At 33.4% G+C, this 18,196-nt stretch overlaps 1 protein-coding gene across 3 annotated transcripts in view; it reads left to right on the forward strand.

Annotated features, from left to right (window-relative positions):
• Window positions 1-18,196, forward strand: part of LOC125060154 (netrin receptor UNC5B-like) — a 96,265-nt gene that overhangs the window by 14,728 nt on the left and 63,341 nt on the right. For all 3 annotated transcript variants that reach the window (XM_047664919.1, XM_047664921.1, XM_047664920.1), the window contains exon 3: window positions 11,280-11,840. In XM_047664919.1, coding sequence (XP_047520875.1) covers window positions 11,280-11,840 — 561 coding nt within the window. The remainder of the gene's footprint in view (window positions 1-11,279; window positions 11,841-18,196) is intronic.

Genomic DNA, 18,196 nt, shown 5'->3' on the forward strand with positions numbered 1-18,196 from the left:
TTTTCCATGAAAAAAACTATCTATCTATGTACATATAGGTCAAACAAATTATATTATTACATACGCATTCACATAGCTAAATAATTTTTGTTTTCGCTTTTAAAAAACAAAATATTCATTTGACTCTAATAACGTTTGAAAAAAGCGTATTTTAAAGACCTTCTGTCGATCCGAAGTGGTGGGGGCATGATGACCTGTAACACAGGTACTCCCACCATTAGCAGGCATCAGTCTCTCACAAACTAGCATTTTCGCTAAACAGAACAAGACAATTATTTATTTATAATAGTATATAACTGTCACTTGTTTATGTACTAAGTTTTTGTGAGAAATGAATAAAGATTATTATTATTAATTTACTTGGCTTTCCACCGAATATTATTTACACGTATCTTATGATAAGAAGAAACAGTATCCGAAAAATAGTCACAATATAGAAAATATTAGATTTTTATTTTATCATCATTCGTAAAACTTCCGTTGTTTTTTGTCAAGTCCTCACTTGATGTCAAAACGATGACACACTCGGCCCGTTTCTCGTAGATCTTAAACTTTTCTTTTCACTCAAAGTGTATTTAAAATATACAATAAACTGTTAATAGCGACTTCGTTGCAACGGGATAGTGCAAGAGAAATTAAAGCAACATTAACTTTGAAATACGAAACTTAAACATCGCAGCTGCTGTGAAACAGAAAATAATAGAAGACTGATGCCGTTATAACTCGACTAACAAAGGGATTATCTTGTTTGGGAACCTCTTGACGGGCACTCGACGACTCTTTGTATGTATCGTGTTACAATTCTTGGCTATTCAAGGAGTTTTTGTAGGTGTGGTCGGTATTTTTTTCTAGGGTGAGAATTCGGAGGTAATTTTTGGATTTGGGTTTGCACCTTGTTGATACATTGTTGGAACAAGAAAGCTTTGTCGGGTCGTTATTTTTTATGATCCTGTTAGATATGGGGACGGCGACTTCCGTTATAAAATATAAAATATTTACATTGAATTTTGTTTTTGAAGGGCGGTTACTTAAATCAAAATATTCTGTTATCTTTGGTGTTGATGTAATACAAATATAGTTTATATATATCTGCTCGTTATAACTTATAAGTCATTAATTAATACTTAATTATGTTGGTACGGCGTCGTTAGGTCGGAAAATTATGATATATGTATATATTATATAATATATCATAGATAGATTAGCATTAGAATTATTTACTAAGAAATACTAAAGAACATAAATATATTTGCATATTATATACTATAAATTGGAAGTATATTTTATTAGTAGCTAATGTTAGCTACGTGGAACCAGCTGCCCAATGAAATATTTCCGACCCAATTCGACTTAGGGTCCTTCAAGAAAAGAGCGAACCAATTCTTAAAAGGCCGGCAAGACCCTTCTGGCAATATGAGTGTCCATGGGCGGCGGTACCACTTAACAACAGATGAGCCTCCTGCCCGTTTGCCTCCTTTAACATAAAAAAGAGACAAACTAATCCCTATCACATTTAATAAAATTTGTTACTTCATTTAATGATGTTAGTAAAAAATATAATAAACTCTCAAAAAGTAATTTATCAAAACAATAACAATGATATATGTAGTTAAACATCAAGCAAAACCTAGTTACCCATAAAATTAACCGCCTGCTTTCGCGTGCAAATATTAATGTATCCAGTCTTCTTGAGATTAAAATCAAACGGAGCGTGGTTTGACACAGCTTATCTTATTAGATTAATCGCTGAGTCACAGATAACTCGACTGTCCTATTTCGCAAAAATCACCTCACGATTTCAAACGCCTCGCAATTGTATGAGATTGACTCACGAATGACCATGTAAGTTTCAAATTAAATACGAGCTTTTTATTGTTGCCAAGTGTTTTTAGCAGTCTTTGTTAAGTCAAACAATAAAGGGGATAGTCTTTAAAGCTTTAAAGATGAATCCTATGTAGATTTCCAATAATTGGGAGAAATTACAGAGTTCTAACAAAAGGCCGTAGCAATAATAACGACGTCGTCTAACGGTGAAACCAAAGTTATTAAAGTTACAGTGTAAGACAGAATACTACTAAATCTATCCACATAGAGTTTAAACCTCTTTATTTTGCTGGTAGAATACGTAAGGTCAAGTACTACTTAGGTCTGATAATGAGTCACAGACAAAGCTATAAATTTGATTTACTTTTAATCTCCACCCACATTGCCATTAACTAGTAGTGCATTTTATGTCTCCTCTTGAGTGCATTTACGAGCAAACTGCATACTGAGGCGTCTCCTGAACGGATGCGAGCACCCCTTGAATGTTTTATGATGCTCTTTGAACAGATGTATCAGAATTCAGATTTATTTCGCCTTTATCTCCATCATTGTACGATTGAAATGGAGCACTATATTGCGTGCTTCGCAGTGTTCCAGCGATTGTAGTTTTATTTGTAGTTGAGAAATACTTTAAGTGCTAAATGGAAAGAGATATTTCACTGCATTTCCAGGCCATATTTTCATTGAGAATATTGTATGCTTGCTGTTTATGAACTCAGTATTCTTTGCATCGTTTTATTTATTGATATTCTTTAGTGTATTGAGTATATCATTAGTCTATTTAAATGGTTGGGGAGTAACGACCGATACGCTTAATTTTATTCGTCTATATTTGGTTCAAGCACTTTTTTCTTACATCTGTAATGCTGGGCGATAAAAAGTGGGTGTTAGTTTTAATGACCCACCATTACTCAACAGAGTATAGTACTATGATAAGCCAGAGATATTTGGTCTGTTTAATTTGATCATACTTTTAAATGAATCCATTCACTTAATGGAATTGCTTTAATGCATTGCATGTACGAGATATTATATTTATAAATGCCCAATAAAATTCGTGTTTAATTATTTTAAATTTTAGATTTAATGACACCTGCTTACTGATAAACACCTGTAGTCTTATAATTTATTATCATGAATTGCATTTAATTTACGGAATGTCTCGATGTAATTGGGTAACTATTTTAGTAATTTAATTTATTATACCAATACCTAGTCTGTACTTATTTAAAGACCTTAGTAAACAATTTCATTATTTGAATAAAATACCAATTTTGATTTACTTGTTAGATGGTCCAACGTAACACCAGCTTATCTATATATATAAAAATGAAACCCGTTTTCCGTTGTCACGACATAACATGAAAACGGCTTGACCGATTTGTCTGATTCTTTGAATACGTAAGGTCAAGTACTACTTAGGTCTGATAATGAGTCACAGACAAAGCTATAAATTTGATTTACTTTTAATCTCCACCCACATTGCCATTAACTAGTAGTGCATTTTATGTCTCCTCTTGAGTGCATTTACGAGCAAACTGCATACTGAGGCGTCTCCTGAACGGATGCGAGCACCCCTTGAATGTTTTATGATGCTCTTTGAACAGATGTATCAGAATTCAGATTTATTTCGACGTAACACCAGCTTATCTATACAGGGTGGCCAAAAAGTCGTGGATCAAACGCAAATAGGGGATAGATGAGGTCATCAGCGGCAAAAAATTGTTATACGGGAGGTCTCTAAGGTCAACCCCTGCAGAGTTATGATTTATTTTGGTTTTTATATGAAAATTGACTTTTCTTTACTAATTCTTCTTAAAACTCGAAAATATTTTCATCCTGTATCTTTCTCATAATATTCACTAAATTGGTACTGATGAGTTCTTGCGTTAGACATACTATTTATAGTTGTTTATTGAGTGTATTCAAGATAATAACAAGTGATACGATATAACATTTTTTCAAATCATAAATTTTTCTTTACTTTGGACCCCACTGTGAAAAAAAATTACTCCACCGAAAAGTGTCCCTGTACTACAAGTTTTGGCGCATTTAATAGGGATTCTGAAAAGGTATTACACGTGGCCATGAGTCGCTCCAATATCTTTCTAGGAAGAATTACAAACAACGATTGTGAAATAATAATTGTATTCAAAACAATTATTTCTCAATGGTTGTTTGTAGGAAACCAAATATTTTACAATAAAATATGCTCAAAATTCCTGACTCTGACCATAAAACTTAATCTGCACCGTCTAATCAAATTTCTCCAGCCTCTGTCCAATTTTTTGAATCTAGTCCGATTCACACAGTACTGGTCACAGGTAGGTAAATAATCTATCATAAGTCCGAATCGTTGTTGTTTTTTCGTCCTAGAAAGATATTACAGCGATTCATGGCCATGTGTAATACCTTTTCAGAATCCATATTAAATGCGCCAAAACTTGTAATACAGGGTCACTTTTCGGTAGAGTAATTTTTTTTCACAGTGGGGTCCGAAATAAACAAAAAGTTTTGATTTGAAAAAAATTTATATCGTATAACTTAATATTATCTTCAATACACTCAATAAACAACTATAAATAGTATGTCTAACGCAAGAACTCATCAATACCAATCTAGTGGATATTATGAAAAATATACAGGATGTAGATTTTTTCGAATTTTAATAAGAATTAGTAAAAAAAGGCAATTTTCATATAAAAAACAAAATAAATCATAACTCTGCAGGGGTTGACCTTAGAGACCTCCCGTAGAACAATTTTTTGCCGCTGATGACCTCATCTATCCCCTATTTGCGTTTGATCCACGACTTTTTGGCCACCCTGTATATATAAAAATGAAACCCGTTTTCCGTTGTCACGACATAACATGAAAACGGCTTGACCGATTTGTCTGATTCTTTTTTTATAATATTCCTTGAAGTACGTGGATGGTTCTTAGGGAGAGAAAAATTAAAAAAATTGAGTGAAAAAGACTAAAAACAATTTTCTATATTCCCATACAAAATATTCGTAATAATATTTAAAGGCCATTTGAACTTTAATACCATATCATAAAGTTCAAGTGTTAGTGGAGGGGTTCCGGGAAGGTAAATTTTTATTTTTTGACATAATGTATTTGATGTATTATCAACTTTCTTTTTTTTATCTTACTAGCTAGACCGGTGTCCCGAATAGCAGAATAAGTATTAAAAAAAAAATAAAGAATCGACTGTTAGGCGGTACGATGTTCGCCAGGCCAGCTAGTTTTATATAAAAAACCAAGTAATTAAGATCTTGAAAACTCAAAGTTACTTCATTAAGAAAAACTAGTAATTTTCTCCTTTCAATCAAATAAAAATCCCAAAGATTTAAAAGCCATTACGTTCATTCTGTCACTTAGATGAAAACGCATTACTAGAAGTACGATTTCTCATTGTGGAGCCGGCGGCGACTCGAGTGCATTTGAGGATTTCGAGATGGTGATTAAGTACTTCTCATCAATAAGCTCTCGTATCTAGTGGAAGGTATGGCATTCTCCAAACTGAATTCCAATGATAAGTGTTTTTTAACACTTCATTTAAAGGGGACATCTTTAGGTCAGTACTTGGTCGATTTCTATCGTAAATTGAAAGTCGACGACTCATTGGTCTAGTGGTTAGTACCCCTGACTGCGAATCCATGGGTCCCGGGTTCGATCCCTGGCTGAGACGAACATCGATGTGATGAGCATTTGGTGTTGTGCTTAGGTCTTGGGTGTTTAAATATGTATTTATATGTCTATCTTTCTATAATATGTATGTATATCCGTTGCCTAGTATCCATAACACAAGCTTCACCAGCTTAGCATGGGACTAGGTCAATTGGTGTGAATTGTCTTTATAAAAAAAAAAAAAAGTTTAGTATAATTGAATTTACTGTAATTTTAACTGGAATTAGTGTTCCGCTGGATTTCGTCTATATATTTAAATAAAGGTTAGGGCTTGTAGGTTTGAAAAATAATATGTTACTAGCTGACCCGGCAAACGTTGTTTTTCCATGTAGGTACATATATTATTTCTAGGAAAGATTTTTTTAGTTCAATAAAAATAACTATCTACTATAATAAAAATAGGGGTTGATTGTAGAGGGGTGTAAATTAAAGGTCGTATGTATTTTTATATGCTGTATCATAAAAAATAAAACAAAAAAATGTTGTGTAAAAATTAAAATTTAGGGACCATCCTTAACAGAAACTTAGGGGTATGAAAAATAAATGTCCGATTCGCAGACCTAACCGATATGCACACAAAATTTCATGAGAATCAGTCTAGCCGTTTCGGAGGAGTTTAACTACAAACACCGCGACACGAGAATTTTATATATTAGATTCGATTAAGTCCTGGAATTGGTCCTAGAACTTCACAAAGACTAGTAAAGCATAGAAATATGGGAATTACAGTATTTCCACACATGACACAATCTTCTAAATCAGGTCGAAATTTAAACTGAGAAACGCTTTATTCACAATAAATCGTTAGGTAGGGATTTGTTTAATTTATATCTACATAAATAGTTTAAAAAATTAAAGATTTGAAATATTAAAAACATTATGTGGTATTTTAAAAGACGTTTCATTAATCATTAAATTCAAATCATTATCCTTAAATTACAAGAATGCCACATCGCTGCGGTCCCTTTGATCTCAGAAGCGATGACATTATTTTTAGATCTCATTAGTAGTTGGAATTTTCTCATTCATCAGAAGAGGCATATTTCAATTTGTGGCGATAAGCCATTTGTTTTCGATTTCCGCCTTTTTGGTATGCGATATTTTAAGTAGGTAAACAAATGTTGGGAAATCTTTTGCGTACAAGATAAATTTCCTCATGCTCTAATTTACTTGTACATATTTGTTAATACAAATTGGAGCGTGGTCGTAAAAAAAATTTCTTTGTTAAGCACTTACAGTGTTTTTAACAACTAATTTAATTTAATTCTTTAGTTAAAACAACTTGATTCATTTTTAAAATGAATTAGTTAAGTAAAATAAAATAAATTCAGTGGCGCTACAATGTTTTTAGGTCTGGGCCTCAGATTTTTGTATCTGGTTCATGATCATTTTTCAATCTAATAGAGTAGAGCAAGTAAGAGATCAGCGTCCTGTGCACACGTCGACTTTTTGGGTCTAAGACAAGCTGGTTTCCTCATGATGTTTTTCTTCAGCGTACGAGCGCGTGTTAAAGGTGCACTTAGAAAGAAAGTCCATTGGTGCACAACCGGGGATAGAACCTACCACCACACGGATGAAAGTCGCACGCTGAAGACACTAGGCCAACACAAGTTATTAAGTGCCGATCACTAAAATTCATTTCAGGTGAAATGTTTCTTTTAAATGGAAAAAGTTAATCAAAATCATTTATTCTTATGAACGTCAAAAAAGAAATACATACAAATACAAGTAATATGCCTATGGACAATTTCAAAATACTCACGAGTTTGCCCACCTTTCGGTGTATAATATCTATTACATTTGTAATAACACCAGATAAAGCCCAAAAGAAAGTTCTACTTATGTGGAAAATAACATAATTCGTAAATATATAAAAAACAAACTACTTACGATACATAATGGGCCGTAACTTAAATCATTATTTAAGCCGCTTTGTGGCATGTACGTTAAATAGTCGCTTTCGTAACCAGATAACAACACGTAGTTATAAGAATCGTGAATGGTCGATAAAGGGCGATGTCGACAGAACCTATTTGAACTTTAAAATTAATAGCTAATACAATAACGGTAATGATAGCATTGTAGAAATTCCATTGAAGGGAAAAAAAGTTTAAAACGTGGCAAACTTCCATGATTTGGTCTTCGAATACAAGAAAATGCTCACTAGAAATTTTGCGCTGATGAAGAGGTAATCGCCAAAACTGAAGCTAAACAAATCGTACTATAAAAATGGTATCGAAAATATGTATGACCGCTATAAGCTTTTAGTTTGTTATTAATATTTTTTTTTTGTATTACTTTAGATTAAGGATTCTGCACTTCTCGCACGCAGCATGTGTCTTTTTTTTTAGTTTTTCTCTTAACTAGGGTTGACTGGAAGAGATCGCTTATTAGCGATAAGGCCGCCCGTTGCATTCATTATAATTTTTATGTATTGTGTTTCTTTTATTTGCAACGAAGTGTAAATAAACAAAAAATAAATAAATAAATAATCGTTGTATCGCTCTCGAAGGCTATATTGAATAATTAAATCAAATTGTATTAAAAGGTTTTGTCTATGTTAGCCTATCTAATATAGTCTAAATACCAGTATCAACAATACATACAATCGTTATCCTACATATTAGGTTATGGACGAATTTGGAGTTAAATGAAACACAAAATGTATGATGAATTTCAGTTGTAAACTATCGTTAGGCCAATTTGCCAAGACTAAACTAATTTAAATATATATATCTTATACATACATATACTCTCACTCTCTCTCTTTAGTCGGTAGCTCATGTTTGAGCGTCGTGGTCAGCAAGGAAGCATCTAACAGGTACGAAGGACCGGTAATGTGTGGAAAGCTTAAATTTATATCTTCACAAATTTTGAATTATTTTTATTGAAATGTACACACCATTGTTAAGAAAAGCTCCTTTGTTATAACAGTTAATTGAAACACTAAATTATTTCTATAAATTATCAGCCACGGTGATTTATCGCGTGCCCTACGGCCCGTGAAATTTCATAAGTCAAAAGAAATATACTCGGAAACCAGTCAGCTAAAACCAATTAAAATGTAGAGGTTGCTCAATGTGTTAAGTAAGCTCCGATATAAGCGTTAATCAAATGCCTCTAATAGAATATTTAATTGACAAACCCACGTCAGCCTAGACGAGTGTGTGACATGGGAATATTGATTAAAACCTCATACGCTTTTCATTTGATTGGATTTTAGAAAATTACATCCAAAATTCAAATTTAGAATGTACTTGTTACGCTAACGAAATACTTGAGGTAGATTGAATTATGTGGCTGTATAGTGCATACATTAATTATGATTATATGATTTATTTTAAATCATATAAATTACTATTCGTAATTCGTAATACCGTATTAAATGTTCTTAGATTACATACAAAAATTGTAATTGATATTCATACTATGGGAGCAGTGTTGGCCTAGTGGCTTCAGCGTGCGACTCTCATTCCTGAGGTCGTAGGTTCGACTGTGTCAATTCACTCTCTTTCTATGTGCGCATTTAACATTCGCTCGTGATTTAAAACATCGTGAGGAATCGTGCCTTAGACCCAAAAATCCGACGGCGTGTGTTAGGCCGAGGCTGGTCACCTACTTGCCTATTAGATTGACTAATGATCATGAAACATAATGTAATCTGAGGCCCAAACCTAAAAAGGTTGTAGTGCTACTATTTATTTTATATAGTCAGCTCAGACTATTGGTTAGGTATATTATGTATACTAAAAAAGAAATTAAGCTCTCCATATAAAACATTATATATATATATCTACTATATAAAAATAAGTCGGGTTTTCCTTCCTGACGCTATAACTCCAGAACGCACGAACCGATTTCCACGGGTTTGCATTCGTTGGAAAGGTCTCGGGCTCTGTGAGGTTTATAGTAAAGAAAATTCAGGAAAAATTTCAACAGAAAAGCGGGATCACCAAACGAAATGTTACATAAAACGAAAAAATCTGGTGGCGAAACGGAGTTCGCCGAGTTTGCTAGTATATATATATATATATTATAATAAATTTATGCGTATAATAATCATAAATTTATTATCGCATTGTGACCGTAAATGTTCAATACAACATAACATTTTATAACGTTAAAAACCTTACTCGAGCGATTAGCCTTCCTCTCTTTGTTTCAGAATTATTGATTCAAGCTCATGATTATACAACAGGTAGAGAAGTTACCTTCGTAAATATTTATGTTACCGTTCTTGGAACTTCCTACTTGGCATTTCACTTCAACCGATACGCATGTCAATCTTTTATTGGATTTTGCATTAAAGGTTTCTCGGATAACATTTCTAACAATTTCCTTAAATTTACTTTGTATTTAAACGGATAAAAAAAATTAGTGGCGCTACTACCTCTTTAAGTCTTGGCCTCAGATTTCTGAATCTGTTTTATGATCATTTTTAAATCTAATAGGCAAGTAGGTGATCAGTTTCCAGTGCCTGATACACGCCGTCGACTTTTTGGGTTTCCTCACGATGTTTTCCTTCACCGTTCGAGCAAATGTTAAATGAGCATATAGAAAGAAAGTCCATTGGTGCACAGCCGCGGATCGAACCTACGACCTCAGGTATGAGTAGTCGCACGCTGAAGCCGCTAAGCCAACACGGCTAAACGGATAAGTGAACATAACTAAATTATTGGTCAGTCAACCGTGAAAATCAGTTAAAATTCCATATCCGTTATCAATGAAAAAACACCCAATCTCATTAACGAAAAATAGCTCTCGAAGGAAATCACACCCGACCCCACAGAATCGGAAATAGAAATACCTCGGAAGTGAAACTAATTAAGTTATCCGCGTCTCACGTGACTTGCGGTTTATTTTCGTACCATTCCACATTTCAAATAGTAACACAATACTAGAGTATTACTGTCAACACGGAGGAGAAACATACACTGATGTGCTGATAACGATTTCTGAGCGAAATTTTGCCAAGGGTGCTTCAGTTTTTGTCAATTCAAAATTCATCCCTCCTGCACTGATTTTAGGTGCTATTTGGGATGTTGAATGTGGAATTGGTAAGGTGGGGTATACAGTATCCAAATATCTATGTTTTGCGTGTAAACAGGCGCGAGTGAGGCGTCAACCAGGTGCGGACTTTTGAGAGAAATCGATGGTGTTCTCAAGGGAGGAGTTATTATGACAGTTGTCGTTTATTTTAACTGGCACGCGACTTTATTAACTATCTGCAATTAGAACGTATTATAAGGGTGTTTATTTTTGTTCAAGCTTAATCTAATATATTACAATTCTCGTGTCACAATGTTCGTTCCCATACTCCTCCGAAACAGCTCGACCGATTCTTATGAATTTTTTTATGCATATATTCAGAAAGTCTGAGAATCGACTACTATCTCTCTTTCAAACTCTAAATGTTCAAGGTCCACCACTAAATTTACAGATATTTTTTTTTGTTTTTATTTTTTATGATACAGCATACAAAACTATATACAACCCTTACTTTTTTACCCCTCTACGATCAACCACTATTTTTTTTTATTAATTAAACTCTTATGACTTGAACTACGAGGTTTATATAGAGAAAATTCACAAAAACCTAAAAAGTTTTCATTCCAGAAAACCGAACAGTCTCCGGGGTAGCATAGCAAATACATATAGTAAATAGGTAGGCTAAGTAAAATCACATTAAGGAGAAACGAAGTTCGCGGGGGCAGCTAGTATAATATATAATCTCTGTAATTAATATTGCTCTTTCTTTTCAGAGGAGTCGAGCTCAACAGACCCTGAGAATACCACAACACAAACTCCTCCAATTCCCCTGAGACCAGAATATGCGCATCCAGCGGGTGTTGAAGCATTGGACCCCTACAACTCAGAGAAGAATCCCCCCCCACATAGAGACTATTTGGAAGAAGATTACGACCACGAAGGTCACAAGGATGACGACCACGATAACAGAGATGATGCAGACGAGCTGCCGTCTCTCTCTGGAGACCATTTGCTACAGAGTTCCTCTGAGTTACCAATGTTCTTACTAGAACCTCAACATGCATATGTGGTGCGAAATAAACCAGCGACATTGCGGTGTCGAGCGGCAAATGCATTGCAAGTGTACTTTATGTGTAACGATGTTAGGTCAGTGGGTAGTACTCAGTTTGAGTTCGTGGACCCTCAAAGTGGGATCAGAATTGTGGAAGCCGAGTGTAATGTGACGAGGGACCATTTGGAGGAATATTTTGGTGAAGATCGATTCGCGTGCAAATGTCATGCGTGGAGCAGTCGGGGAGATATAAGGAGTCAACCAGCGATTGTGGAATTAGCTTGTAAGTAAACTTTTGTTTATCTTTTTTTAATAATTTCCTCCGGCTGTGCTTAACAAATGCCAAGGAAGGGACTAAGGCGTGACTTAGATTAAGATTCTGTATGAAAATCCAGTGTTGGTTAGTGGCTTCAGCGTGCGACTCACAAGTCACATCCCTGAGGTCGTAGGTTCGATCCCTAGCTGTGCACCAATGGACTTTCTTTCTATATGCGCATTTAACATTCGCTCGAACGGTGAAGGAAAACATCGTGAGGAAACTGACATGTCTGACCCAAAAAGTTGACGGCGTGTCTCAGGCACTGGAGGCTGATCACCTACTTGCCTATTAGATTGAAAAATGATCATGAAACAGATTCAAAAATCTGAGGCCCAGACCTAAAGAGGTAGTACCCCACTGATTTTTTTATGAAAATCCAATGCGTTGTTGACATACGTTAATCATGCTCATTAGTAGACCTCAAATTCACAAAGTACAGAATTAATGAAACTTGCTCACACACAGATTGATTACTATAAGTATAAAAACGTTAAAGCTTTATTATATAAAAGCTTTACAAATATGGCACCAATATATTATCATGCATATATTACAGATTACAGTTATAATGTAATAAATTGAAATCTAAGAACATTTAATAAATGCATATGAATTATATGACCTGTAAATTTACGATTTCTTGTCACGTTAGTTCTAAACAACCGTGTTAGCCCGACACCTGTAGGAACCGATGAATATTAAAGAATAAAATATCGGTGAAACACAAACGATAGCAATAAAAACGTCAATAAACATTTGATACTAAACGCATAAAATCATATCCGGTGTGAATGGTTTGGTAGAATTAGAACAGTTGGACTGAATTTTTCTATACAGAGAATTTTGACTTGCCAAAGTCATTTGTATGGTAAAATCTTTAACGTAAACTAAGTTTTCATTTCACTACCACCCTGGAACCAGGTCCCGAAGTATTTTTGAACCAATTCGACCTTCCAGACATTAAAGCCTGCGGTACTTATAAGTTTTCTGGAAATGCGATTGTTTACCCTATAAAAAACCTATTCGCTTTATACATTCTGCTATTTTGAGAAATTATATATTGTACTGCCACATATTTAAACAGAGTATCACTAAATCTAAAGGAAGGTAACACAATTACACATAAAGGGTGCGTTCATCACCAAATACTTGCGAAGGTAGTCAAATCAAGCTTTGTCATTCCTCGCTCATATATTTGTAGCTATACACCTATATAGCTGAATATATACCTATAGCTATATTTATAATGCAAATCAACTCCACCCAACTCTTTCAAATATTCTGTGCCGTGATGCAATGTTTAGTAAAAGTTCATAATTTGAGTATTTCCGTCGGTTATTTTGATATAACCTACTTTCTTGAACCGTGACGGTCCTTTAGTTAAAATTAAATTTTCTATGAATATTCTTGTTTCCTCTAAGCTTCAGGAAGTTTATGACATTAACAAACATCAAATAAAAAAATAGTTCTCGGAATGGTGTCTCACAGTGATCCTATTTTCAAATACTTGTCAGTCACTTCGTAAAAGCTTTTGTAATTTATTACTCCAAATAAATGATACTTAGGGCTCAATGTCGGTCAGACCGTGAGGATTGACTTCGCCAGACGCAATATGTTGCCTACATTATGACTAATAAACAAAATGTAATTAAAATATTTACATATAATTTTATGAAATTTAAATTTCTATGTTTGTTATGCTGGGAACTCCGACACAGGTATTTTTTCACTTAAAAGGGTTCCCAAATTTTAAACATTATAATATGAATTGTTGTCAAATGAATAAACACATTTTTATTTATAATATCAACTTTTCGAAAAAGATTTCTATATGTGCTGCATTAATACCTGTATGCTGTATCAGTGTCGTGTAGAAATCGTGAAAAAAATCAAATTATGTCAGTAATTAATTAACAACCAAGAGTGATGTTAGACCAGTGGCTAAATTCTTCGGGTTTTCGAGATTTTTGACCGATTATAAAAAAAGCGTGAGTGTGAGTTTAAAGAGCAGAGTGACAAGGATACTAAAGGGAATGCTTAGGAGTTTGGCCATGGAGAACTGATGAATGGGAATCTGTTACTAAGAAGGATATACAAAGCCACCGTGGATGGTGAAATAGGGTTGGGTTAGGGTTATACCTGGACTAACTCCAGGAGGTACTAGAGAAGGGACATGTCATGAAAGTAGATGAAGCGAGAAAGGTATGTCAGGACCGTAGCAAGTGGAAATCCGTTGAGGCCTACCCCTTCGGGAAATAGGCGTAATAAATAAATAAAATATAATGTTGGCACATTCTTGAACTTAAAGCTTGAGGTTAGGTTAAACGAAGAGGTTTCAAATTCAAATTCAAAAATCATTTATTCATATAGGTAACAAAATGTACACTTATGAACGTGAAAAAATAAATATATTATATGAAATGCCAGTATATTTACATTTACTGCCAGTAAAAGAACTGAAAGATTTTTGGTTTACAATGGTTTCTCACAAACACTTCTCAGTCATTTAAGTACACATTTAAAAAACACAATAATCCAATTACCGTACCGACGATCGTTTGGAAATTTGTTTTGACATGACAAATGGGTTGGTTGCCCATCAAATATTGTAAGATATATGAGTACTTATAAAATCCATTAGAGGCCTCAATTTAATTCAATGTTGGATAAATCATAGCGGATATTAAATAAATGTCTGGCGTCTTGTAGATTTATTGTCTATTTCATGTGTCTTCGTGGATGTTCTATCGATTTTAGAAGTCTCAAATTGTTTTGTTATACTGGTTCGCTTTGTTGGACGTTATTTTAAATATTTTGGATATAAATTGGTTCTTACTCAGTGATAATTCGTTTTAATTGTGAAAGAATATTTGAAATCGGTCCGGTAGTTTTTTAGTTTGTTCCTTATATATAAACACATTTTTTTTCTTATATTAGTATAGATATACAATGGTAGACATAATTCAATTGTTTTCTTAATTAGTATAAACTAGAAATATAGCAATATTATAAAAATAAAATTAATCGGTGGCGCTACAACCTTTTGAGGTCTGGGCCTCAGATTTCTGTACCTGTTTCATGATCATTTGTCAATCTAATAGCTAAGTAGGTAATCAGCCTGGGCGTGACACACGCCCTCGACTTTCTGGGTCTAAGGCAAGTCAGTCGGTTTTCCAATGTTTTCCTTCACCGTTCGACCGAATGTTAAATGCGCAAACAGAAAGAAATGCCATTGGTGCACAGCCGGGGATGAAACCTACGACCTCATGGATGAGAGTCGGATGAGAGCTTAAATTCTATAAATAAAATATGCGGGAATGAATATAGCCATTTTTCACCGTTAGTTATTAACATCTATTACAGTAAGAAATATATTACCTGAGTCATTTATTTTAATTTACCGAATGCATATTTATGATGCAACTGTATTTACATAGCATTCATTTACTTCGCTTAACATCGCTTTTGGAGACACATTGAATATTAAATAATTTGAAATGCACCTGCCTGATTCCAACCGTTAGATTTAATCAATATACGATATTTATATCATTTATTTTTTGATACTTTACCTTTGAATTACTAGTAGGTACTAATTATGTCTGTGGCGTTTTGTAGATGCTCAGTATTTTCGAAACTACAACTCTAGAAATGTTCGTACCAAATCTTAATATCCGACAACGTACCTGCGCTTATGAGTCTACATGGATTGTGGTATTAACATCGTCCGTTATATATATAATTAATATATAATATATATATTATATATAGTAAAAATAATAATATTTAAACCTCATGTATTCCCTGAAACATTCATGCATCTTTATAAAAGATACACAGAGTTAATTATAAATAAATAAATTATATATATTTTGTTTCCAAGAACATCTTATATAGTAAAGGCCTCCTCCAATAGGCTCCATCTCTCTTCTTCACCGACTTCTTTAAACTCATCAGTCATCAGCCAACCGTGCAAGACGACTCTCTTTCTTTTCCCTGGTAGCCCTTTCCATCTTGTTAAAAGTTAATTACAAAATTACTTAATTGTAGCATTAGAAATAATTACTTTCTTTTTGTTTTTAAATTGCACATAAGATATCTGAACAATGTTGTTTAGTTAGTAACTTAACGAAAAATCAATGTGTTCATAATTATATAGAGAAGCTTTATATAAACTTTTTATCCGCAGGCTTGAACTAATAAATTTTATTTGGGCTTTTGCGTTCTAGTTTCAATAGAGGGTCATCAACCGGCTTTATAACTCCATATTTCATCCAGTTTTTATTTGAAAAGCTCCAAAGCTCTGGAAATCACCTCTCGTTTCATAATTTTAACAAGTTCAATTTTTATATCGGTCACGCATTTGGATTATACGAACCGATTATTCGTATTTGTATATTATGTGAGTGAAGCGTAGTTTTCAGTTCAGTATCCGTGAAAACAATTTATAAAGCTAAGACAGTAATCAACAAATGTAATAAAATAGAATAATAATGTATCTCCTACATTACAACTGACGTAATTATAATATTTTAAACGTTGTAATAATTCCAGTTTTCAATGCTTTTGCTAATATATTTTACCTATATAGAATATTTTTTTATATTCTAAGTAATCGTATCTAAAATGTTTCAAACAAAATAACTTAAAATGTATCTTTGAACCTTACACATTTTTTTGATACAATGTCCAAACTTAAATAAAAGTAAATTGTAACAAGAATAATTATCGCAAACCTAACTATGATTCGGGGTAATGAAACTGTGATGGCCGCAAATGATAAGTAGGGCATAGCTTGTGTTCGTGGCCCATAAATTACTTCAGAGCATTTCATTTCCTGAGCACAATTCGCAATCCTACATGGTATCAAAACGGTCAGTATAATGCTTTTGGGTGCGAATTTAATTTATATTGTGTTCGCTACTGTTAGTTAATTCGATGGCACGTAATATAATCTAATATATAAAATTCTCGTGTCGCGGTGTTTGTAGTTAAACTCCTCCGAAACGGCTTGACCGATTCTCATGAAATTTTGTGTGCATATTGGGTATGTCTGAGAATCGGACAACATCTATTTTTCATCCCTCTAAATGTTAAGGGTAGTCCGTCCACCCCTAAATTATTATTTTTTTAATTTTTAGATACATTTTTTTTATGATACAGCAATAAAAAATACATACAAACCCTAATTTTTACCCCTCTACGATCAACCCCTATTTTTTATTATAAATTATATACATGGCAAAACGACGTTTGCCGGATCAGCTAGTGAAATATAGAAAAATAGAAAGTTACTAACTTAATTGACGACATTTGGACATAAATGTTTGCCATCCTATACTTTTCACTAATTGACATTGATTTCACACCTAAATTAATGGCATCATGAGCACACCCTCAAGTACATGCCCTCAGTTTTACACCATCACAGCACAGCCGACTATTATATATATTTTTTAAAAAACGTCACGAAGATGTGCAGCGTTTTTGTTGAAGAAAAGGGAGAGCGATTGAGACCGATGAAAACGGTGACCGGTGAATTACTATTATTTTCGAAAGTCTATTTTTAAAATTAACTCTATTTTTTATTTATGAAACATAAGTAGGTATTTTATAATTTAAGCAAAATAATTTATTACAATCTCAAAAGACGAATTGCCACTTGTTTTTATTATCAAAGAAATAAATTGAAACAATTAAATTTATTATTTATATTAATTTTCGACACTTAATATTTTAATGACAATTAAATTAATTAAATTCCTAACATATCTTCCTTTTTCCCTCACTCTAAGTCTTCGAAATCTAAAGTTTTAGTTTTATTTGTACAAATATGAAAAAGAGTTAAAAATTAGTTTGCCAAAACTGTTTCACTTCCGACATGTGTACTTTGTACACACGCACTTTTTTTTTCTTTTTATCCTTTTGTAAATATGTATTTCAACGTTTTTGAATATATTATGATTTTCATCTTTGGCTATGTGTTTTGTGTAATTGATTTGTTTTATATTATTTATGTTCGGTGTAGGAGTACGAAATAAATTAATAAATAAATACATAAATAACGGGTCAAAGTTATGACTTTAGTAGCACAAAAGTTGCTACTTGCTTATACCTACACATAATTTTGATTTAAAATAACGTCAAAGTAACATTAAGTCTTCAGACATATTTTAAACATTTAAGACTGTGTTGTGTTTCATATCCCTCCATCATGGGATATTACTTCCTTCATTGATCAGTTCTGACGCAAGTATCTACTTCTATCTATCTATTTCGTTTTGGTATTGACATGGGTAAACAGAGACGTTAAACTTTTT

The sequence above is a fragment of the Pieris napi genome, chromosome 21 (genome assembly GCF_905475465.1).
Source record: "Pieris napi chromosome 21, ilPieNapi1.2, whole genome shotgun sequence".
In the NCBI taxonomy this organism is placed as follows: Eukaryota; Metazoa; Arthropoda; class Insecta; order Lepidoptera; family Pieridae; genus Pieris; species Pieris napi.